The sequence below is a fragment of the Lampetra fluviatilis genome, chromosome 3 (genome assembly GCF_964198595.1).
Source record: "Lampetra fluviatilis chromosome 3, kcLamFluv1.1, whole genome shotgun sequence".
Lineage (NCBI taxonomy): Eukaryota > Metazoa > Chordata > Hyperoartia > Petromyzontiformes > Petromyzontidae > Lampetra > Lampetra fluviatilis.
The window spans coordinates 3063795-3088878 of NC_136277.1; the positions used below are offsets into that span (position 1 = coordinate 3063795).

The window sequence follows — 25084 nt, forward strand, 5'->3', positions numbered from 1 at the left end:
TCTATGAGCTATGAGCGGATGTGCGCCGTGCGGAGCGCCCACCTCAACCCAGCGCTGGTGTCGTACTTCTCGCGGCCGCTGCTGCTGCACCAGGGGCACATGCAGTGGCTCTGGGACGAGCACGGGCGCCGCTACCTCGACTTCTTTGCTGGCATCGTCACAGTCAGCGTGGGGCACTGCCACCCGTGAGAATATAGGGCACGCAGGGACATAGCGACAAAAGGAGGCACACGGACATGGGCACACGGGGACTTGGAGGAAATACTGGACATGTTTAAAACAGCGTACGAGAGGAAACGGGGGAATGGGTGACACAAGGGTAAACCTAGTACAGGAAGAACACGGCGACACAGGGATATGAGGACACAATATTATGGGGACCAGGGTGGGTATGGGGACATGTATGTACGTTGAACCTTTTGCACCGTATGTAGCAAACCGTGGAAATTGAAGGTGTGGAGGAATAACAACAAACTGAACACAAAAAGCAGTTTTGAAGAAGTGAGTTTGTAGATTTAAAAGTGTATAGCTCTCGTGGCTTCCTAATATCGGAAGGAAGAGCATTCCAGACGGCCACAGAAGCGCATCTGAAAGTGCACGATCCAGTGACCCGCAGGATTGTGGGGTCCAGGAGGACTTTGAATTGGGAGGATGTTGGTAATCACTGAGATTTGAGATTCCAGCGATAAATTGTGATCGTACACATGCATATCAGGGGACAAGAACTTTTGGGATTTAGGAATCGGGAGGATCGGGAGGATCTGGGGGGGACCCCGGGAGGGTCTCACAGGACCACGTGCCCATCGTGTCCATCCAGGTCATGACCTGGGTTCCCGTATTCACCTGTGCCTAGGACGGTGACGCGCGCCGCAAAGGCCCAACTGTCCCGGCTGTGGCACTCCACCAACATCTACTTGCACCCGCCCGTACACGAGTACGCGGAGAAGCTCGCCGCCCTGCTGCCGGAGCCACTCAAGGCATCACACGCACACGCATGTTCACACACACATAGACGAAGGAAGGATCCCCCCCCCATGTAGCCCTTAACAGACTGCTGGGGCGAGTGCTTTTCGCGAGTAGACCGGCATGGCACACAAGGGGGTGAGTGGCCAGCACTACGTCTGGCTGCCTTTGTCTCCCCAGTGGCGATGTTCACACATCGCACCAGGTACTCATTTGAGGCTGAGTATACACAGACATATACATACCTACAATTAGCATGGTTGGCTACGTACGGTGCGAAAGAAGTTCAACATACGGTACATATCTAGACAAAACAAAGTGACGGTGGATTCCTGCTACTCAAGCAAGCTTTGAGACGTTGGTGCTCATCCCCTTGTTAACTGCCTTACAGAGCCAGCGGTGGAAAATTCCACATTTTATATGGCGGGGGGCGAGTATATCCATCGCACAACCCAATCAATGATTTGAACTCGTGATCTTCTGACTGTGAGCCGTTCACTCCTCCGCTGAGCCAGCAGGTCGGATTATACAAATACACCGGTGTACTAACCACCTTTGCACCATGGGCCTCACCAACATGCTTATCCTTGTGCGTGCGTGTGTGCGCTGTGTGCGTGTGTTTTCTCCCAGGTTATATACTTCACCAACAGTGGCTCAGAAGCCAACGACCTGGCCATGTTCATGGCGCGCGCCTACACCGGCAACTTCGACATACTTTCATTCCGGTGACGCTCGCACCGGAACCACTCACTGCACCACCAGACATTACAGCCCCATGCGCCTAGACTTGGCGTATGCGCCGTGGGAGCATCACCACCTCGACAGCTGCCAGTGGTGACTGGCAGTCGTGTGCCAGGAGTGTGTGTGAGTGTGTGGATGCAGGGCTGTGTATGTCGGTGCGTGTGTGTGTGCAGGGGTGTGTGTATAGGTCGACTCAGCCTCATATGAGTACCTGGTGCGGTGTGTAAACATCGCCACTAGGGAGACAAATGCAGCCGGGCATGGTGTTGACCACCCACCCCCTCGGGTACCGTGCTGGCCTTTATAGGAGTTCGCTAACAGCACTTGCCCGAAAAGTCTGTTAAGGCTTCATCTTCTTGGTTCTTTCGGTAAAGTCACGTAGAATGGAAATAATAAAAAAATGAAACATTAAATAATTCTCACGACGTTTCGGCCACAACGCAAGCAGCCGTCCTCAGGTGGAAAACAGGTCTGTCGAGAAGACAGAGTCTGAATGACACACCCCAGGCTTGGAGCGTCTATTTAAGCTGGGATGGAGGGGGGAAGAGCGCCTTGACACAATAATTTGCATATCAAGAGGAATTTAGCATATTTATGGGGAATGCAGATATGCGATTAGTACTACTTGTGAAATGCGTAGGAGGTTTGGCGGGGGGTTTAAAGTCATATTATGCCCGTGCATTATGCAGGATTAGCAGCATCAAAGGGAGGGGATAGGGGTAACATTAATAAAGGGAAGGAATGTTAATAGTATGTAGCTGCAGTAACTAAACCACCACGTAAACAACTAAAGTATAAACTACATAGTATCATCAGTATACTAAATATACTCTCCAATAAGCTGAGCTACTAACAGTAAGTAATACATTACAATTCTCCGTCACAAAAAATATAATATTCACGCTAAATTTTATTCTTTTACATCACACGGGTCTACACCGTACTATATACTGCCATAGACAAACCCAACATTAAATTACATACTGTATTACTATACACCACTATGTATTATTCTACCCACCCTACTGTATGTCACACTGCTGTATATTCACTATACAATTACGATACTATATATTACTTTGTACATTGTATTAAACATTACAATTTTATACTATTTATTATTATACAATCCGCTATACACTATACCATTAACCGTCGCGTGAGAGATACTAAGAGGAAGCAACGAAATATGTCAATGGGAGAGTGGTGATACGAGACTTGCAGCGGAGCAAAGAATCCATTCCCTGCGGAGAATACAAGATATATAGTCAATGCCAGTGAGTGGACTGCGGTCTGAAAGTCACCGTAAACGTGAACACAATCAGTTAAGATGCGAAATGGTTTATTACGTCCTTCCAATGATTGCTGAGCCAGAATCCATCTTCTCGGTTGAAATTGTCTCTGTGTTTGTATATGTGGATCGCCTCATGAACACATCTCTCATGGTAGCCAGATGGCTTGCAGAGAACCTCGGTCTTGGAGAAGTCAATATCATGTGAGCCCACTGAATTGTAACAGTGATCTGCCACGGCTGAGGTGTTTGTCCTACCGTGTTTCAAGTCTGCTTTATGTTCACGGATGCGGTCCGAGACATGTCGTTTGGTTTCTCCAATATAACTGCTACCACAGAGGCAACTTAGTTTGTAGACGCCAGGGTACTGTATGTCTGGAACCACATCTTTTACAGATGGGACCAGATCACGGATTTTATATACTGTGTTGAATCGGACCTAGATCTTGTGTTTTATCAAGATTTTGGAGATCTTTTTTGTGACCCCAGCAATGTAGGGTAAGGTGATGGTTTTGAAAGGCTCCTCAACAGGATCCTTCTTGATGGTTGGAGTGATGGCTTTGTGGATTGTGTAGTCGGAGTAACCATTAGCCTTAAGAGCTTGGCGTACGTGTTTGAGTTCACTGGCAATGTGTTCCTGGTCGGAGATGCATTGGGCTCTATGATGAGGGAATTCTTCTGGGATGGATGGTGGTGGGAATCCGGTTTTAGGTAAGCATCCGTATGGGTGGCTTTCCTGTAGACAGAGTGGCTCATTGAACCATCAGGTCTCCTTTTAATTAGGACATCCAAAAAGGGTAGCTTGTCATCTTTTTCGACTTCCATGGTGAATCTAATGGCTGGGTGTATGGAATTGATGTGGTCGAGGAATTGGTCTAGAGCAGGCCGGCCATGTGGCCAGATAACAAAAGTGCCATCTACGTACCTCTTCCCTTCCCCCCCCCTTCCAACCCGGCTTATATATATGCTCCAAGCTTGTGTGCTGTTTCATTCAGACGCTGTCTCCCCGACAGACCTGGTTTTCACCTGAGGACGGCTGCTTTCGTTGTGGCCGAAACGTCGTGAGAATTATTTTATTATGTTTTATTTTTATTATTTTATTACTTCACTTCTACGTGACTTTACCGAAAGAACCAAGAAGAAATATTTTATTATGTTTTATTTTTATTATTTTATTATTTCCATTCTACGTGACTTTACCGAAAGAACCAAGAAGATTCCTTCCCTTTATTAATGTTACCCCTATCCCCTCCCTTTGATGCTGCTAATCCTGCATAATGCACGGGCATAATATGACTTTAAATCCCCCGCCAAACCTCCTACGCATTTCACAAGTAGTACTAATCGCATATCTGCATTTCCCATAAATATGCTAAATTCCTATTGATATGCAAATTCTTTTGTCAAGGCGCTCTTCCCCCCTCCATCCCAGCTTAAATAGACGCTCCAAGCCTAGGGTGTGTCATTCAGACTGTCTTCTCGACAGACCTATTCTCCACCTGAGGACGGGTGCTTGCGTTGTGGCCGAAACGTCGTGAGAATTATTTTATGTTTTATTTTGTTATTATTTCCATTCTACGTGACTTTACCGAAAGAACCAAGAAGTTGAATACCTGCAGTCACGAAAGCTTTAAAACGAAATCTGTTAAGGCTATACGGGGAGATATTTGTCATTGTGTGTAAGTGTGTGATTTACCCGTATGCCCGTGTGTGTAGCGGGGGCTACCACGGTGCCAGTCCTTACACCATGGGCCTCACCAACGTTGGCTCCTACAAGTACAGCGTCCCCAACGGCTTTGGCTGCCACGCCGTGAGCACACACGCGCTCGCGCAACACATCACGCACACACACTCGCATCTATTGACACGATACACACGCTCACCCTAAGTCGATTCGGCCTTAAGTGAGACAAAGGCGGCTGGGCGTTGTGCGGGCCATACCCCCCCCCCCTCGTGTGCCTGCCATCCTTCATAGGTGCTTGCTAAAGGCGACTGCCCCAACAGCCTGTTGGGATATACGGGGGCATCTTTGTCTTTGTGCCGCAGGTGATGTGCCCGGACGTGTACCGGGGGCTGTGGGGTGGCGCTCACTGCCGCGACTCCCCCGTGCAGACGACGCGGCCTTGCGCCTGCGCTCAGGGTGTGTTGGCATCGCCATGACCTGCACAGACATTCCGAGCACTAACACCCTACACAGCCCGAGAACTAACACCCTGCACACCCTGAGCACTAACACCCTACACATCCCGAGCACTAACACCCTTACACATCCCCCGAGCACTAACACCCTTACACATCCCCCGAGCACTAACACCCTACACAGCCCGAGCACTAACACCCTACACACCATGAGCACTAACACCCTACACATCCCGAGCACTAACACCCTAACACATCCCGAGCACTAACACCCTTACACATCCCGAGCACTAACACCCTTACACATCCAGAGCACTAACACCCTACACACCCTGAGCACTAACACCCTACACAGCCTGAGCACTAACACCCTACACAGCCCGAGCACTAACACCCTACACACCCCGAGCACTAACACCCTACACACCCTGAGCACCAACACCCTACACAGCCTGAGCACTAACATGCTACACAGTTTTGGGCACAAACCCCAAATCCGATAGCCCTGATCCTAACTCCGCAATGTTATAATCATAACCTTAATCCAGGCACATGAGCAGCCTCAGACACACCACCACAACAATAGCCCATACCCTAACGCTAACCCAGTAACACAATCTCACACACACACGCGCACAAACCCCCGACCCCAAAATCTGAACTGAAACCCTTGACCTAACCCCTGACCTGTCCTATCAGGCTCGTGCCAAGCCCAGGATAATTACCTGGAGCAGCTGGCGGAGGTGTTTGCCACGTCTGTGCCCAAGAAGGTGGCGGGTTTCTTCGCCGAATCAATCCAGGTGGGCTCGCCGGCCCTGGCAGCTGCTGGGCGTTTACCGATTCCTGCTGGAGGTTAAAACGAACGAGCCATGGGCTGGAGAGGAGATGAGCGGATTAAACTCGCCCCCTGTGGTGAAGGCTCCGCGGAGGAAGTCTTCCTAGCAGTTTGAGGCGGTTGCCTTCCGGTAACGCAGACAAGTTGCCTCTAGCAGCGGATGGCAAGAGGAGTGATGCTTGCAACAATGAGTGGGAGCACCGGGTGACTCACAATACCTGGGTCTGTCCCGTGACCTCCTGCCAGCGAGTCTTCCACCGCACTTCATGTGATGGCCTCGAAGTGCACCTAGCCCAGGGGTTGGAAACCAAAATAACAAGAGCCATTTTTGTTTTCGAATTCTGTAAAAGCCTCAATATTTCACGAGCCGCAATGCATGTGAATGCGACACAGTGGTCTTTCATAATTAACTTCATGAAGCAGCTCTTAACGAGCCGCATGTGGCTCCGGAGATGTATTTTGATGACCCCTGACCTAGCCAGAGAGAATTGATTCCTGGTGGGTGCTGTGATTCATCCTGGGTGCTGTGATTGATTCCTCCTGGATGCTGATTCCTGCTGTGTGTGTGCAGGGCGTGGGTGGTTCCGTTCAGTACCCGCGTGGATACCTGGCCGAGGCGTACCGAATGGTGCGTGCACGGGGCGGCCTGTGCATCGCCGACGAGGTGAGACCCACCACGATCATCATCATCATCACTACACGTTGGTGTGTGTACATGTGGGTATAGATGGGAGTGTTATTGTAGTGGTTAGCGCATAGAGTTCGATTCCCGCTCACGACCAATAAGTGACGAATATTTTAACTGGTCCTAAGGGCCTCCCCTAGGTTGACTTAGCCTTAAATTAGTACCCATCAACACTAGGGCATGGTGTTGGCCACCCAGCCCCCCGTGCACCGTGCCGGCCTTCATAGGTGCTCGCCAACAGCACTTGCCCCAACAGTCTTGTTAAAGGTCTACGCGGGGGGGGGATCTTTGTGCATATCATCATCTGCGTCGGGTGCCGTGTGTTGCAGGTCCAGACGGGCTTTGGGCGTCTCGGGAGCCACATGTGGGGCTTTGAGTCTCACGGTGTGGTGCCCGACATCGTCACCATGGCCAAGGGAATCGGCAACGGCTTCCCTCTCGCCGCCGTCGTCACCAGCGCCGGTAATGCGCACGGGACGGACGTGGCACACCATGGTGCTCACCACACCCTCAACACCGCGGTCACTCGCACAGCTCAGATACAGTGATGGCCACAATCGCCCACAGACCACGCTCACGTGAGTGATACTACACGATACAACACACACGGCACACATTGCACAGTAATCCTGCACACCCACACATCACACGACACAACCCTCGCTCGCACAGCAATGCCATACTCGCACACAGATTACTCTCACATTACACAACGAATACCACATTCACACTACGCTCACACCATAGTGATGCCATACCACACTCGCATTATGCTATACACGTACACACCAAACACATCACTGCCACGTACTGCACATACGAGGCCCCTCCCAGCCGCTGAACATGTGGTGAGTGGTGGTGCAGTGGTTAGCGCCCTGTGCCCCGAACCTGAGGGCCCGAGTTCAATTCCCTCTCACGACTAATAATGTATTTAAGCCTGTCCTGGGCCTCCCCTTGGTCGTCAAATGAGTACCCGGTGCAGTGTGTAAACATCAGCATTGGGGAGACGAAGGCGGCCGGACGTGGTGGCGGCCACCCACCCCGTCTTGTGCCGTGCTCGCTGACAGCACTTGCCCCAACAGTGTAATGTTCAAAAAAGACCACACGGGGGACCTTCGTTTTTCTGGGCACGTGTGCAGAGGTGGCAAGCGTCATGAGCCAAGCGCTTCACTTCAACACATTCGGCGGGAGTCCCCTCGCCTGTGCCGTGGGCTCCGCCGTGCTCGACGTGAGTGCAGCACCCCTCATGGGGTCAGGGTTCGGCACGGGGTCACGTGCACTCCAACCCTGGTCCCAACCTCTTCGATCCACCTCCCGCTTGGCTTGCTTCTCGGCCTCAACCCTGGTGCTTCATTGTTCCGTCACCCTTTTCTTCTTTCCCATGGGGCTTCCTCGCTTCTTGCAACACATCCTTGGGCATCCCGAGTCGATGTCGTTCACGAACATTTTTTTAAATTCCAGATCCCGCATTCATCCTGCACTCGGCAAGAGCGTAAAACGCGAGTTTGGAGTACTAATTTTAAATTAAGGGAAGAAAAGTCAAACAGTTTGGTACCAAACTGTTTATTGCTAAATATACATAACCTGCCATATTTTCTTAGTTAAATAATGCATACGTCCATATTTGCAAACTTCTTAATATTAACACGTCAATCTTCATTCATAAAACTAAAACCTGAAAAGCATTTCCCTCTTCTGACACTCTGTACTGTTGAGCACAGGCTCGGCGGTATCCACTTGTAACCACACGAGTCCTGGCATGTCCTCACATGCCTCCCACCACCGTATGTCCCCTGTTGCGTCTTCACGTTTGTCCCCGTCCGTGTGCTCGTGCGCAGGTCATTGAGGAGGACGGGACCCAGGCTGTGTGCTTCGAGGCCGGAGGGCGGCTCCTGGCTGGGCTGGCTCAATTCCGTGACGAGTTCGAGGTGGTTGGGGACGTGCGCGGCAAGGGGCTCATGATTGGTGTTGAACTTGTCACCGACAAGGTACGATGGCAGACAGACAACCGGACACACAGACATCTGTACACATTGATACATGCACAGACACATACGGGGGTGTACCGATACAAACACACCGCTCGCTACTGGACATCTATGAAAAAGAGGTTAATAGCTCATCGGATTTGTCCAGGATAAAGATTATGATTATGAAGCACACAGGCGCAAGTACACACGCGTGAGGAAATGCACAGATACACGCGCACACGCAGATGCATGCCAACGCAGGGTGCGTGGGCGCGTCTCGTACGTCCACCGTGTTCGAGTGCCGCTCTGCTGTGCGCTTGCTCAGGCCAGCAGGACGCCGCTTCCGGCGGCGCAGATTAACGAGATCTGGGAGGACTGCAGGGAAATGTCGCTCCTCATCGGAAAGGGCGGCGTCTACGGACAGGTGAGGCCAGGAGGGGGCGGTTGCTGGGTGGTGGGGATTCGAGTGGGGATGGGGGTCTTGGAGGGGATGGGGGTCTTTTGGCGATGGCAGCGTCACAGGAGTGGTATGTGTGCCCCGGTGCCGCAGGTGTTCCGCATCAAGCCACCCATGTGCATCACCACCGCCGACGTGGATTTTGCGCTCGCCGTGATGCACAGGGCCCTGAGCAACCACCGCGAGCGCCACGCCGCCTAGACTTGGTCATGCCACCGCACAGCCGCCCCCACCGCACGGCCACTCGACACAACTACACCAGCCTACTATGCAACACCACCACCGCCACCACTTTGCCACACCATGTAGTCAAACCACCTAACTGCACTACACAGCCACACAATACTACCACCACCGCCACTTAGTCACACTCTGCAACCATCCTACATGGCCACCACTACCATGTGGCTACACCAAGTGACTACCTAACTAACCCACCCCACGCCAAACCGACCTTGTTTTTTTTAAAGGCCGACCATGACCGCAGGCCAGCAACAAGCAGGTTTGAATTCCAGATGTGAACGAACGCAAACTGGTCTTGAGGCCAGGCTATGGAGACTTCAGCTATGGGGATGACAGCACTGACGATAGTACAGCAGCTAAGAACAAGCGTCTCGATTTGAGAAAGGTTATAGCAACTTGAGAAACAAGAGGATGGGGGAGGGAGGTCCAAGGTGGAGGAGCAGTGCGGGGGCAAGAAGTAAGAGAGAAACGTGAACCAACGTGGTTGAGCACGGCAGGGATAAAACGGGTCCTTAGCATGGGCAGAGGTGTAATGGCCGCAGTTTCATGGGAACAATGACAGTGAAATTTGTGAATAAAAGAGAGAAAGGGGAGGGGAGGCCACTAAACAACGTGAGAGTGAGCACAGGGTCGTCAATCATGCGAACCGCTTCACGTTGCTTGTGTGACGCCGAGTTGGGTGCTCCTGTTCAACAGGAACTCAACTACATCTGTCAGCCACGCCACACCACCTCCCCAGCACAACGAGCCAAGCCCAATCAACACTACTTAAATCCACACCATTCGATCCATCAGCCTTACTCACACCACCTCACCTGACCCACACCACCTCACTTTGCCGACACTAGCCGAATCTCACTGCTCCGATCCCCCAATGACAGCCACAAAACAGTGATTCGTAAAAAAAATAAATGAAAATAAACGACCTCCCACTACTGTGCCGCAAGTGTCTCTCTGTGAAAGCGGCAGTATAATTCTACAGAGCAGCAGCAGCATTTGAAACGACAGGACCCGCTTGGCCCAGGTGGCGCCAAAGCTCCCAGCTGGGCCACCACCCCCACCGTATTTTCACGAAGAATCGACCCTCACCCCTACACCACACATCACCACCACAGACTGCACGTGCAACGCCGTGACTTTACAGGGTTTATCTCCGAAAAAAATAATAACAAGGTGCTGGTTTAGATGCGGCAGCGGGGGAGGGGGGGCTTGCCAGGGGCTGTGCAGGCTATCTTCGTCTCCTTCGTACGTTTGTGCCTTCTTGCCGGGCGCGCTGCTGGCGCGTGGGGGCTGTGTCGGCGGTGTGGGGGCGTGTGGGGGCTCCGTGAGGGAAGAGAAATCCTGCCCGCAGGTTGCGCAGCCCAGAGGCTCCTGTTGTGACACCAGCAAACGTACACGTGCGCACATCCCCCCCCCCCCCCCACGTGTCCCCCACGTGTCCCCCACGTGTCCCCCTCCGCACACCCCGATGTCTTCCTGCTGTGTGCATCACATGGGCCTCACCTGGAGCTCGTTGCGTCGCCACCTTTCCTCGCACGCTTCCCCTCCTTCCTCGTGGGCTCCGTCCCCTCTTCTTTCTTGCCCGCCGTCTCTGGTGCCCCCGGGGGGCCTACCCCTCCCTGGGGAGTCCTCCGAGGTGGGTTCTAGCCACGGTGCACCGTGGCCGTCTGGCCTGGCGTTGTGGTCGCAGTGTGCCGTTTCGTCTGCGGTACCGTTAGTCTGTGCTGCGGTGTCTTGGTTGGGCGCGGTGCAGGCAGTGCTGGGGGGGGGGGGGGGTGTGCAGTGCGGGGTTGGGTGTGGTGATGGGGGTGTGCGGTGCGTGGTGAATGGCGTCAGTGCTCCGAGCGGATGTCACCGGGCCCCGTCATCTCTTTCTCCTCTAGGGCGGCAGCGGCGGCATCCTCAGCATCGAAATTATATTATCACCTCCATAATCTTTCCCACCTCCACCATCAGCAACTTCTGCCTCGAGGCAGGAACCTCCTCCCTCCTCCTTCATGACACAGCAGGGAGCAGCAACAACAGAGTTAAGATAAAGGGTAACACAAGACAGATGGTAAGGGCAAGGTGAGAAGGGCATGGTGAGGAGGGTATGGTAATAAGGATATGGTAAGGTCACGGTGTGGTCAAGATGATGACAAAGTGAGGGCACGGTGAGGGCAGCATCTGGGGCCCCGCTCCGAACAGGAACGCGAACTCCTCGGCCGTCATCTGCTGCCGTAGCCATGCCACGTTGTCTCGGTGCTTCTTGGAGCGGTCGTGGCTCTCCTTCCTGAGCCACGACACGAGAGACTGCACCGCACTTCCGTGAACAACCGCGAGTAGCACCTATGAAGACCGGCATGGCACACGAGGAAGTGGGTGGTCAGAACCACGCCAGGCCACCTTTGTCTCGCTAGTGGCGATATTTTACGCATCGGACCAAGTACTCGTTTGGGCCTGCACAGGAGTACTCACGCCTTGAGGCTCTTGAAAGCCTTGCTGCAGGACGCGCAAGACGGCTCAAAGTCCTCCCAGTCCCGCGCAGCCTCCTCTGCACGCCACACACGGGAGGGAGGGTGGAGGGGTGGGCACAGTGCGCGCGTGAGTCCCGCACAGGAGGTGATCTCCCAGGGCACTGCGGTGGCTAGGAGATGCTAACTACCTCGCCTGGTAAACAGGAGGGTCATGGGTTTGATCACCACCCGGAGTTTGCATGTTTCTCTTCCCGTGGCCGTGTGGATTTTTCTCCAGGTCCTCCGGTTCCTCCGGTTTTCCCTCCACATTTAGAATCAACATCACATGTTTAGAGTATTTGGCTGATATTCATTTCCACATGAAAAGCCACTTCGTTGAGCAATCATTTGTAGCCAGATGGCTTCTGAAAAGGAGCAATAAAGCTCAGTGGGCCTTATCTGGTAAAATAAATAAGTAATATTTAAAACAACTTTCTTAAAAACACGCTTTTATGAAATGTACTAGTAATGGCAGAACTCCACGACTCCAGGAAGTGGCCCCGAAGCTTGCCATAACGGTAAGGACCGTGGTGATTAACAGCCAATGTCAGTTGAGCTTGGACAATTAGACCCAAGCTGAAACATCTTATTTCTTCTTTTTTTATAAAGTCTCCGCGCTCGCGCTTGCGAGATATTTGGCTCTCGAACGGTGGGCTTTTCGTAGAAAAACATTTGCCAGGCAGCACGCCCTAAGGCTATTCTGTTTTCCCATCTCTAAACCTGAAAGTAGTTTAATTAACACATTTGTGCCATTTCTTTTCATTATTTACTTATTGCTAGACCTCGACCGTACCAACGTACGACAATTGCATGGGGGGAGGGCGGACCCTGCCAAGTGATGCACGTTAGCGAGAGCTCACGGGGACATTTCCTTTTACGCGTTTTACAGCCAATACATACACACATAACGCTGCGTATATTTCTTCACAGTCTGATGTCCTCTTCGCCCCCCCCCCCCCAACACGATGCGTCCACTTTATACGACAGACTTCGTTGATTATAATATTTTAGTGCTTACATAGCATTATTCTTGCACGGGCGGGGGATGCTGGAGTGGGTAGCGGCCCAGCCCCTAGCCTGGCAACGTGCCAACTCCGCCACCTGTAGGCCAGGACGGGGGCTACGCATGGGACAAGGCCTCAACATGCCTGTGGTATTTACACCATTGGAACCTCATTTGCCAGTAAAAATATGATAATTGTTTTTTTTACCCTTCTATCTGGCAACAAAACTGACACCTTTTTTTACAAGGAGTCATGTTTACATAGATGAGGTTCCAATGGTGTAAATGCTTACCCCGAGCTCTCATACTCTGATGGTGCATAGTCTTTGAGTTGTGTGCCTTTTGATGTCATCTGGTCCAACCCATGTGAGACTAGGCTCTAAGGAAAGCTGTCTCGGGTGTGGACCAATCAACTTCAAGGACAGTGCACATTATCAGAGTTATATTTTGTTTGCATTATGACTGCAGGTATTGTGGTCTGCATACGCTCGCTTGCGGGGGATTTGGCTCTCGGACCGTGGGGTTTTACCAAGAAATGTTTTTGCCGGGAGCCACGCCCCGAGCCCCGCGGTGGGAATAGGTATTTCCGTTTTTTCGTCCCTAAACTTTAAAGCGGTTGAATTCTCGATTCAGTGTGATATCTCCATATTTATTGATTTACTTTTGCCGACCGGCGCGCGACAAAGCACGCCGTTGCGCATGCACGAGACGCTGGCCAAGGGTTGCCCCTGGCAATGGGCAGCGCGCCTTCGCTGCAGGGTGGACGCCATTTCTCATTCCCGTTCGAAATGCACAAAAATATACACGCGACGCTGAGGTAAATTCATCAAAGTTTCACGTCCTCTTCTCTCCCCCCCCCCCCCACTACAATGTGTGCAATTACTATTATAGGGTCGTTAGATAATAAAATTATAGTGATTAGACAGTATTTTTCTAGCTCGGGGGGGGGGGGGGGGGGTAGCGGCCCAGCCCCCAGCCTCGGCTAGCTGGGAAATCTAGGCGAGGCCGGAGGCTCTGCACGGTACTAGGCCTCGACACCCCACTCTTGTCAGGCGAGGATTTTGTGCTATAGAGTCGATATACCCAGCGTTGCCCGGGAGAAAAATACATTTTAAAACTTCTGAAAACTTAAAAACATAACATACCAATGAAAATAAAACCATCACCTTACCCTACATTGCTGGGGTCACAAAAAAGATCTCCAAAATCCTGATTAAACACAAGATCCAGGTCCGATTCAACATAGTACATAAAATCCGTGATCTGGTCCCGTCTGTAAAAGATGTGGTTCCAGACATACAGTACCCTGGCGTCTACAAACTAAGTTGACTCTGTGGTAGCAGTTACATTGGAGAAACCAAACGACATGTCTCGGACCGCATCCGTGAACATAAAGCAGACCTGAAACACGGTAGGACAAACACCTCAGCCGTGGCAGATCACTGTTACAATTCAGTGGGCTCACATGACATTCACTTCTCCAAGACAGAGGTTCTCTGCAAGCCATCTGGCTACCATGAGAGATGTTTTCATGAGGCGATCCACATATACAAACACAGAGACAATTTCAACCGAGAAGATGGATTCTGGCTCAGCAATCATTGGAAGGACGTAATAAACCATTTCGGATCTTAACTGATTGTGTTCACGTTTACGGCGACTTTCAGACCGCAGTCCACTCAATGGCATTGACTATATATCTTGTATTCTCCGCAGGGAATGGATTCTTTGCTCTGCTGCAAGTCTCCCCCTACCACTCTCCCATTGACATATTTCGTTGCTTCCTCTTAGTATCTTTCACTCGACGGTCAATGGTATAGTGTATAGCAGATTGTATAATAATAAATAGTATAAAATTGTAATGTTTAATACAATGTATAAGGCAATATATAATATCGTAATTGTATAGTGAATATACAGAAGTGTGATATACAGTAGGGTGGATAGAATAATACAGTGTAATATTACACTATGTATTATTCTAAGGTATAGGGTAGTAATATAGTATATAATTTAATGTTGGGTTTGTCTATGGCAGCATATAGTACGGGGTAGACCCGTGTGATGTAAGGGAAAAAAGCTTAGCTGGAAGCATATTATATTTTTTACAACATAGAATTGTAATGTATTACTTACTGTTAGTAGCTCAGCTTATTGGAGAGTATATTTAGTATACTGATGATACTATGTAGTTTATACTTTAGTTTTTTACGTGGTTGTTTAGTTACTGCAGCTACATACTATTAACATTCCTTCCCTTTATTAATGCTACCCCTATCCCCTCCCTTTGATGCTGCTAATCCTGCATAATGCACGGGCATAATATGACTTTGAAAACCCCCCACCCACCTACGCATTTCACAAGTAGTACTAATCACATACTTGCATTTCCCATAAATATGCTAAATTCCTCTTGCTATGCAAATTATTTTGTCAAGGCGCCCTTCCCCCCTTCGAACCCAGCTTAAATATACGCTCCAAGCATGGTGGTGTTTCATTTTGCTTCCTCTTAGTATCCTTCACTCGACGGTCAATGGTATAGTGTATAGCAGATTGTATAATAATAAATAGTATACAATTGTAATGTTTAATACAATGTATGAGGCAGTATATAGTATCGTAATTGTATAGTGAATATACAGCAGTGTGATATTGAGTAGGGTGGATAGAATAATACATAGTGTAATATTACACTATGTATTATTCTAAGGTTAGGTGGTGTATAGTACTAGATTTTAAGCTTTCGTGATTGCAAGGATTCATATTCTTAGGTTTTATCGGTAAAGTCACGTAGGTAAAACATTAAAATTAATAAAAGTAAAATAAAATAAAAATCACGACGTTTCGGAGGCAACACAAGCTTCCGTCTTCAGGTGGAACCGTCACAGCCACGACAGCTGTATCAAGTAGATGAGAGATTGCAAGAGCTATCACTCTGTATATATAATGGTTGGAGAGGGGGGAAGGGCCAAGTACGGCACACTTTTTATTCATATGGTAAGGTGAGGCTTAAGAGGGTGAGCCTTTGTTATGGAGAGGTACGGTTTGTGACTCAACCTGGCCTACCTAACAATAGTGTGAAAAGGAGAAAACAACTAAACATGGTAAAACAAGCCTGGCTGTCTATCAATAACCTGTAATAGTTGTCTGTCAAATAAGATTGGCCAAATAAGTGTAGTTAAATATTTTTTGCATGGTTAATCACATCTTTCCAATGATTACTCAGTTTGTAACCATCATCACGGTTGAAATTATGTCTGTGTTTGTATATTTGTATGGCTTCGTGTACAAACCTTTGATGGTAGCTAGGAGGTTTGCAGAGAACCTTGGTCTCGGAAAAGACAATTTCATGAGAGCCCACCGAGTTGTTGCAATGATCGGCAACGGTCGAAGAATCAGTTCTGCCGTGTTTCAGATCTGACTTGTGCTCGCGGACACGATCAGAAACATGACGTTTCGTTTCTCCAATGTAGCAATCACCACAAATGCAACTCAATTTGTAGACTCCAGGATACTGTAAGTCAGGAACGACATCCTTCACAGATGGAATCAGATCACGGATTTTATGCACTGTACTGAATCGGACTTGGATCTTATGTTTGTTTAGAATTTTGGATATCTTTTTGGTCACGCCTGCTATGTATGGTAACGTGATAGTTTTGGTCGGAGTTTCATGTGGCTGTTTGTGTGTGGTGGGAGAAACAGCTTGGCGGATAGTGTGGTCAGAGTATTCGTTCATCCTGAGGGCCCGATGTACATGTCTTAATTCACCGGCCAGGTGGTGTTGGTCAGAAATGCCATGGGCTCTGTGGTATAGCGTTTTGATGAGAGAATTCTTTTGAGATGGGTGGTGGTGGGAATCCGGTTTCAAGTAGGAGCCACCCACACAGAGTCGCTGGGCTGGAGAGCGTCTCGTGGCCTGATTCTGGAGCAAGAGACCATCTACCCGTTTGCGCCCCCCTTTTATCGTCCCTACATCAAAGAGATGCCGCCCCGCCTGTTGTTATGCACTCCCAGTTTTTCTTTAACAATGGGCGCGCGCCAGTCAGGGCGCGTGCGGCGGTTCCGGGGCGCCTTTGTTATGCTAATAAGATGCGCTGCGTGTTGCGGCGCGCCGCGGCGCTTTCCGAGCACACCGTCACGCCACTCAGCCGCCCTCCCCCTCTCTGGCTTCCCCTTAGCTCGTGGTTGCCGTCTCTGCCTGCCTCGCCGATACGCGTGTGTGTGGAGTGCGTTTCAACCATGGTGGCCGAGTGGTCCCTCGCCGCGACCATGCAATCTTAATGCCGGTCACAGCGCCGCGGTGCGAATTAGCATCGGGGGAGGTCGTCCAATTCCCTGGCCGCAGGAAACCGTGAAGATTATCCCAGTAAGGGCTTCTCGGGTGAAAACCAGTCAGCCAGGTGACCTCCCCTCGGAGCTCTATGGGGGGGGGGATTGCGTGCAGGTGTGTTTATGTGAGGTGAGGTGAGGGGGAAGCGGGGTTGGCTCCGTCGCTTGGTGGTGGCGAGGTCGTAGATGGGGCGCCCGCCGAGCGGCTTCGTGGCGGCGGCATCACACTACCCCTATCCCCTCCCTTTGATGCTGCTAATCCTGCATAATGCACGGGCATAATGACTTTGAAACCCCCCGCACACCTACGCATTTCACAAGTAGTACTAATCACATACCTGCATTTCCCATAAATATGCTAAATTCCTCTTGATATGCAAATTATTTTGTCAAGGCGCCCTTCCCCCCTTCCAACCCAGATTAAATATACGCTCCAAGCATGGTGGTGTTTCATTCAGACGCTGTCTCCCCGACATACCTGGTCTTCACCTGAGGACGGCTGCTTGTTTTGTGGCCGAAACGTCGTGAGAATTATTTTATTATGTTTTATTTTTATTATTTTATTACTTCCCTTCTATGTTACTTTACCGAAAGAACCAAGAAGAGAAAAATAAAACTCTATAATTAAAAATTATAAACGAGCGCACTCAAGAATCGATTCTTGGAATCGCGCAAAGGCATCGAAGGTTGTAGATTCCTTTAGAATAGGCCTATTCCCGTTTAATATAAGTTGGTTATAGAGTTGATATAAACTGCTACGAACGGGAAATAAAAAAAAACTTCTGAAAACTTGAAAGCATAACATATACAAATGAAAAGAAAACTCAGTAATTAAAATAAAACCCAAGCGCGCCAAGATTCGATTCTTTGTGTACTGGTAGTCTATAATGTAGACTGTAGCCTGGTTAATAAGCTGAGTGAGTGTACTGGCAGTCTATATTGTAGACTGTACAAAGTTATTAAGCTGGGTAAGTGTACTGCCAGTCTGGGTTTAACCAGGCTGCATTGTGTGAGGAGCTCACAAATCCTTGAAAGATGTGGACAAAGTCCCATCGGTGAGCTCCTCGGGCAGGCAAGGCTGCGTTGCCTGAGTCATGTAGCCCGCATGCCCAGCCACCGCATGCCTAAACAGCTTTTGTTCGGCCGGATTGAGGGGGCTAAATGGGTGCGGCACGGGCTACAGAAGAGATGGAGTATTGTGATACAGGAGGACGTGGAGCTGAGTGGACTTGCTGATCACTGGTACCAGCCGTGTCAAGATCGGCCTATGTGGAGGAGGCTCCTGAAGGACGCCACTGGGCAGTTGGAGGCAGTCGCCCTCCAACAACAACGGAGAGCGGAGGAGCGACGCTCACAACAATGAGTGCAGAGCCAGGTAGCTAAAGCACAGCAAGTTGCCACAGTAGGGGGAACAGGTGGTGCATCAGCCAGTCGTCTCAGTCAGTCAACCTGTGCCATTTGGGTCTGTCCCGTGACCTGCCAGCGGGCGTTCGACACTTCACGTGGCCTCAAGGTGCACATAGCTTGGCACAAGCATTGTGGTGACGTCACCGCCACTTAGTCGTGAATGGCTGTTGTTGTTGTTCAGTCGGTATGTATGTGTGAATCGATATGTGAATTAACTACATGTGTGTCTAAAGTCGATGTCTGTGTGTGCGAGTCCATGTGTGTGTGTGTGTAAGTCCATGTGTTTCTATGTGTGTGGGTCGATGTCTGTGCGTAAGTCCAATGGTGTGTCTGCCTTTTTCGCCCGGGCAACGCCGGGTTCTTACCGCTAATAAGATATAAAAAAATAATGTTTAAAAATGTTTTATGATAGAATATAATATTGTCATCAGTATGACATAAGTATACCAAGTTTGCAGTCGATACCACATTGGGAAGTGGGTTAAAATTGAGTTACAAGATTTGAGGATACAACAATGACAACGACAGAGTGAGTTAAATAAAAGCGTGTAAAATAAAAACAGCAGCAGCAGCATGAGCAGCCGCGACTCGCCGCTGGGTCATGGTGACGTCCCCACCAGGGCTTGCGCTATTTTTCGGTGAGGGCCTTTCACACTTGGCAGTCACGCCAAGTAGGCCTTGGCAAGGTAAGGTAATTTACCCTTTTTACCGGGTAAAAGGGTAAAGGTAAAGGTGTCGACATGCCAAGGGGTAAGGTAAAGGGTAGGGTAAAGGTAGCTCGGAAGAATTACCCGGTAGGGTAAAGGTAGCGCGAAGTATTACCACTAAAAGCTCCGTGGCGCAGTCCGTGACCTCCATTTAACAAGTAAAATTAAACAAAAACTTTTTTTTAAACACGCTTTTATAAAATGTACGAGTAATAGCAGAACTCCACGACTCCAGGAAGTGGCCCCGAAGATTGCCATAACGTAAGGGACCGTCGGCTATTACAGCCAACGTCAGTTGACCGTAGACAATTAGACCCAAGCCGAAACATAACATATAAAAAATAACGTTTAAAAAAATATATTTTATGATAGAATATAGTATTGTCATCAGTATGACATGAGTATACCAAGTTTGCAGTCGATACCACATTAGGAAGTGGGTTAAAATTAAGTTACAAGATTTGAGGATACAACAACAACAATGACGACAACAACAAGCATATAAAATAGGAATTGTCGAGAGTATTCTATATGAAAAAAGCGCTCTACCTAGCATTTACCGTTATAAACCTTTTTCATATGTAGTTCCCTAGTAATTACCCTGTAATCGGGTAATTTGTATGGGGTAAGGGTAAAAGGTAGGGTAAACGGTAGGCTCGTTGCTTTTTACCTTTTACCTTACCTGCTAAAGGGTAAAAGGTAGGGTAGAGTGATTGTATTGTGGTAAGGTAAAAGGTAGGGTAAAGATAGGCTCGTTGTTTTTACCTTTTAACTTTTACCTTACCTTGCCGAGGCCTAACGCCAAGTGTGGAAGGCCCTTGCCGTTGGCAGGAGGTCACAGGACAAACCCGGCTGTTATTGGTCAAGTGCATGAGATTACTGGTGCATGCGTGCCACATGTGCTGCACTAACTGGGATGCACACACACAGGCAGAGACAAACATGCACAGAGGCAAAGGTTCCCCGTATAGTCTTAACAAATTGGCGGGGCAAGTGCTGTCAGTGTGTAGCTATGAAGGCCGGCACAGCACAAGGTGGGTGGCCAGCACCACACCCGCTGTTGTATATATGGCTTTTCCCCAAAAAATATATTAAGAGTGATATTGCCTATTTTTTAATGTAATTTTTTTCACGTCTGGATTTAGCACGTTCTAAAAAAAAAACGCAATAACTGAGGCGTGAACTCCTCCCTTGACTTGAGACAACCAAGGCCAAAGGAGCACCCCCTGCTGTTTCGCCTTCTTATAAAGAGGCATCTGCAGGTCAATTATCCACAAGCCTTGGCTTGAAAAAGTTGTAAAATTGTAATGACCACCACCTCATAGGAATATTTTCAAACATCATGGTATTAAAATCTAACTTAATATAATGTATTGTTACGTGATGATGTAGCTCAGGTCAAAAGGTTGAATTAGATTTTTTAAATATTTTCATTAACAATTACTATTACGCCATACGGTCTGGGATAAGCAGGTAAAACGTAATAATAATTATCCCAGTTGTGCAGCATTAATTATAAGCAGGTAAAACGTAATGATAATTATCCCAGTTGTGCAGCATTAATTATAATTATTAATTATAATTAATGCTGCACAACTGGGATAATTATCATTAAGTTTTACCTGCGTATCCCATTATAATGCAAGGAGTGACCCAGGGAATTTCCGAGAAGCAAGGGAGGATCCCATGGCAAATACTGGGCAAAGAGACAATAATGTCCCTTGCCGTTTCACTCTCTGAATTAAACAAACCGGGTGCCTGGAAAGTTGAAAGGTTCAAATTCTAACCATGTGTAGTGACATAGAACGGTCACTACTGTGTCCGCCCGTACGAGGGCTGGGGGCCCCAAGGGGGTGCCTGGGGGGTCACGTGGTGGAGGGACCCGGACCTTCCCAGAGGTGGGGGAAGGGAGGCGTGGCCTGTACTGAGCCAGCCACGCCTGGGCGGAGCCGGCCACGCCAGAGCAGATATAAGCGTGGTGTGAACGCAGATCGAGGCTGTTGTACTCCGAAGTAAAGACGACATCATCGGTCCTCAAGTCCCGGATCGTCGTCCTGGACCAGGTAGTCCTGGACCAGGCAGGCCTGGTCCAGGACTACCTGGTCCAGTCTGTGTCGTGTTCCAGAGTGTTAGTGAGTTGAGGAAGGTGGTCACCACCTCATGTACAGTGTTATATTACTTACCGTTTAATAAATAGTGTTGCCTCCAAGCTGCGTGTGTGTGCACCTAATTCTTACCCACTACACATGCATCGCAACATTCTTAAGCATGCTGGCGTTTAACATCAACTTTGGTGATAAGATATATGGTTACATGACAATAGAGCAAATAGGTTTTGAATACGACTTGTTGGATGTTTTATTAACATCCACCTATCTGTCCATAAGTGCCATGAGATATGTGTTAGGCATATAAACGTGATAACAAATTATGGAAGTTTAATATTGAAGTATTGAACCAAAGGATCATTCAGAAGATATATATAATACGAATTATGTAAATTCTCCACGACCCGAATAATTTGTATTCCAGGGGTATAACGAGCCTGCCCAACCGCCTTTGTCTTCCCAGTGGCTGTCATTGCATGCTGCATCAGGAATTCATTTTAAGGAGCCGACCTAAAGAGGGCCGTTTTACAATAAACAAAGCTACAGACATATTCTTTGGTTCTTTCGGTAAAGTCACGTAGATAGAAAAAAAAATTAAGTGACTAAAGAGAATAAAACAAAAACCACGACATTTCGATCGCAACACAAGCGGTCATCAGGAAAAATGGGATTAGCCTCTAAAGGCAAACTGTTTATCAAGGTTTAGAGATGGGCGTAGCCCAAGTGTGTCAGCAGCATGGGCGGGGCAGCTAGTTGTTTTTTTCTTTATTTATTATTATTATTATGTTTATATCTAAGTGACTTTACCGAAAGAACCAAAGAATATTAATTCCTGCATTCACGAAAGTTTTAAGTCAAAAGGCTACAGACACCCCACACTTTGGGGCAATTAAGAACATCTGCGTCCACAAGCCTTGAGATGACCTCCGGAGGAAGGCGGGAAGTATGGCCGAGGTGACAATCACTGGCTCAGGTTATCCAGGCAGCCAGTTCAAAAGGTCCGCTAAAAACTGACCAAATGAATGCGAGGGGCATAACGGTGGAAGGGAATTTCATAGGGGTTAGAGCATCAGGCGCCAGGAGGTCTGCGGAGCCAGAACCAGGAATTCACTTGGGGACCGACCAGATGCACCACGTGTGCAAAGATGAGAGGATGTTGGGCCATAAGATGTAATTAACCACATGAGCTAGAAATCCTATATAAACAGCACTCAAAATCATACAAGTCAGTCTTGCAACGGCAAACTCCAGGGGGTGGTCCCCGTAAACAACCAGAGAGTTGAGTTTTGCAGAGGCAAAGGCTCTGTGTCGCTAAGCGTTAAGTTCTGCGCTGACAGACTAAGTATTGCTGAAAGTTTTAGTCTACGTTTTTCCTCATGTTTTGAGTCACTTGCAGCGTCAAGGATTTTGAGAAGTTGAACTGTACTAAGCTAAGAATTGTGAGAAGCTAAGAGGTGTGAAAATACATTTTCATATAATACTGATAAGTTAAGTGGAGATTTTAGTTATACACTAATATCAAGTGTACATGAAGTGTTGTCCAAGCTATTGGCTGGAAAAGTTCTGTTTATCCAAGTCACTGATACTCTTGACGATACAAGTTTTGATGAGTTATGAAGAGAGCGACGAGGAGCAGTGAGACAGCGGCGCACAGCAGCAGACCTCCCGAGGGAGGGGGGGGCACTAAGGGTGCTCGCGCTAAGCGGGCAGCTGCTGACAAGGACCGAGGAGCAGCGTGGCCACAGAGCATTCCGACTGCTGATCGAGCCTGGCGTGCAGATAACCTGCATCGGTGCAGCGCAGCCAGCTGACCACGAGCGTGCTGACTCGGAAGCCCCGAGCACCCTCCAAGTGTGGATCGAGCACGATGCACAGACAACCGTGCGAAGGAGCAAGCGAGCAGCAGGGCCGCGAGCGCACTACAGCTGTGGACGAGGCCTACCGTTCTACACAGCCTGTGGCGGCCCCCAACAAGCTGCTCAAGTAAATCATTACGATCCACTCGCACAGCGTGCGGTGGGCCTTCATCCAGCAGTGGATTTAAGCAGCAAAAAAACTCGAGTACTAATGTTATGGACAGAGCACGGCTCTCCCTCAGGGCAGCAGTGGAGAGAGTGCGGCTCTCCCTGAGGGCAGCAGTGGAGAGAGCACGGCTCTCCCTCATGCCAGCAGTGGAGAGCACGGCTCTGCCTCAATCTCACTCACCCGTCTCCTTTGAGCTGCATGCGATTGTGAGTGAGCTGCGTATATGAGTGAGCCGTGTGTGAGTGGATAGACCGTGAACTTGCCGTGGCTGCGTCTCCGGCGCTGTGGCAGTGATGTTGCTGCTTCTCGGGCCTCCGAGGTGCGGGGCGCACCACAACACGAAAAGTGGGCAGCTCGCGGTCACGTGACGCACTTCAACCAATCCGGGGGCGTTAGTCACAGATCGACAGATTTGGGCTATTATAAATGTGTATACTTGTTTCTTTTATCATTTCATACGGATTGATGAGTACGTATATTGACGTGGGTACTGTCGTTGCTATTAATTCCTGTTGATCAGAGGTGGATGTTAGAGGAAGTGAGATTAAATTTGCTTATATTAAAAACAGGTTCCGAGTGTTTATTTCCTAGATTCGTGCATCATTGTCGTAATGATGAATCTTGCGATGAGATCTGAATCCCGAGACCTGACATAATTACACATCATTATTGTTAACGCAAGAATCATGAATGGTAAACCGACAATCATTAATATATCACGATTGATGATACCCCTAGACAACGAGAGAGTCAATAATAAACACACACACATAATCACTCTTGCGTAATCACACACAATAATCACACACATAATCACATACACACACTACTCATTCATGTTTCACGCGCACATTCTTAATTACACTGAACACACATTTATAGTTGATCACACTTAATGACATACATTAACATAATTTTCACATTACAATTTTTATGTATGTATTTTTGATTTTTTTCCATATTTTTTTTTTTATAACAATATTTAAAACAGTTCCGAGGCAGCCGACAGCATCGACCTCTTCCCTGCCACGTGCCTTGATGTCACTTCCCAGGGCACACTCGCCACTGCACGCTGGTGGTCGCCTGCTTGTTTATCCCAGCTTGCAAGTGTGTTGAGGGTGGAGAATATCTATTGATAGCTATGATCCTCCATTTCCTATTATTCTGTGAGCCATTTGGACTGAGCTTGAGGTTGGTGCAAAAGCACCAAACAGGAACGGCAGAAGCAAAAGCAGCAGGAGCAGCAGCAACAGTGGCCTCGTGTTGATATAAAAGGGAGATGCGCTGGAGACTCGGAGCTGTTGCGGTCGGGATCTCCGTCTGATATCAAGCGAATGTGTCTTCAATAAAGTGCCATCTCAAGAGAAGTGTGTCAAGTCGTCATTACACTATGATTTTATACAATAGATGAGAAGTGCGCTTGCACTTAGTCTAAAACTATGGAAATAAAACAAAGAAGGCTGCAGGGATGATGGTTGAGTCTAATGAAGAGCAACAGGAGTGAAGGATCGAGGAGCTCTGGAGCCGCATGCGGTTCTATAAGGACTGCTTCTTGATGTTATTTATTAAGGACCACCGTTTCGAATGCACATGGCATTGCGGCTCTTGAAATATTGAGGGGGGGGGGGGTTATCGAATTCGAACAAAAACTCTCTTCCTGTTATTTTGGTTTCCGACCCCTGG

General features: G+C 48.8%; 1 protein-coding gene and 1 long non-coding RNA gene across 13 annotated transcripts in view; one reads left to right on the forward strand and one right to left on the reverse strand.

Annotated features, from left to right (window-relative positions):
• The window catches only part of AGXT2 (alanine--glyoxylate aminotransferase 2), a 223534-nt gene extending 213210 nt beyond the window's left edge, over window positions 1-10324 (forward strand). For all 7 annotated transcript variants that reach the window (XM_078881642.1, XM_078881648.1, XM_078881656.1 and 4 more), the window contains 12 exons: window positions 1-185; window positions 854-977; window positions 1594-1688; window positions 4712-4805; window positions 5042-5135; window positions 5834-5934; window positions 6541-6633; window positions 6984-7116; window positions 7794-7882; window positions 8493-8642; window positions 8950-9048; window positions 9175-10324. In XM_078881642.1, the coding sequence (XP_078737768.1) occupies window positions 1-185; window positions 854-977; window positions 1594-1688; window positions 4712-4805; window positions 5042-5135; window positions 5834-5934; window positions 6541-6633; window positions 6984-7116; window positions 7794-7882; window positions 8493-8642; window positions 8950-9048; window positions 9175-9282 (1365 nt within the window). In that variant the 3' untranslated portion in view covers window positions 9283-10324. The remainder of the gene's footprint in view (window positions 186-853; window positions 978-1593; window positions 1689-4711; window positions 4806-5041; window positions 5136-5833; window positions 5935-6540; window positions 6634-6983; window positions 7117-7793; window positions 7883-8492; window positions 8643-8949; window positions 9049-9174) is intronic.
• LOC144951435 (uncharacterized) lies at window positions 135-23748 on the reverse strand. Of its 6 annotated transcripts, none has more exons than XR_013640490.1 (7): window positions 23665-23748; window positions 11782-11857; window positions 10828-11652; window positions 6188-6257; window positions 5860-5980; window positions 5063-5156; window positions 2869-2948 (listed from the first exon to the last, which is right to left on the reverse strand). It is a non-coding gene; the product is annotated as an uncharacterized LOC144951435 (long non-coding RNA). The 6 variants fall into 6 exon arrangements; XR_013640489.1 differs by having other exon boundaries at window positions 4692-5156; XR_013640491.1 differs by lacking the exons at window positions 2869-2948; window positions 5063-5156 and adding an exon at window positions 135-176.
• Window positions 23749-25084: the final 1336 nt, after the last annotated feature.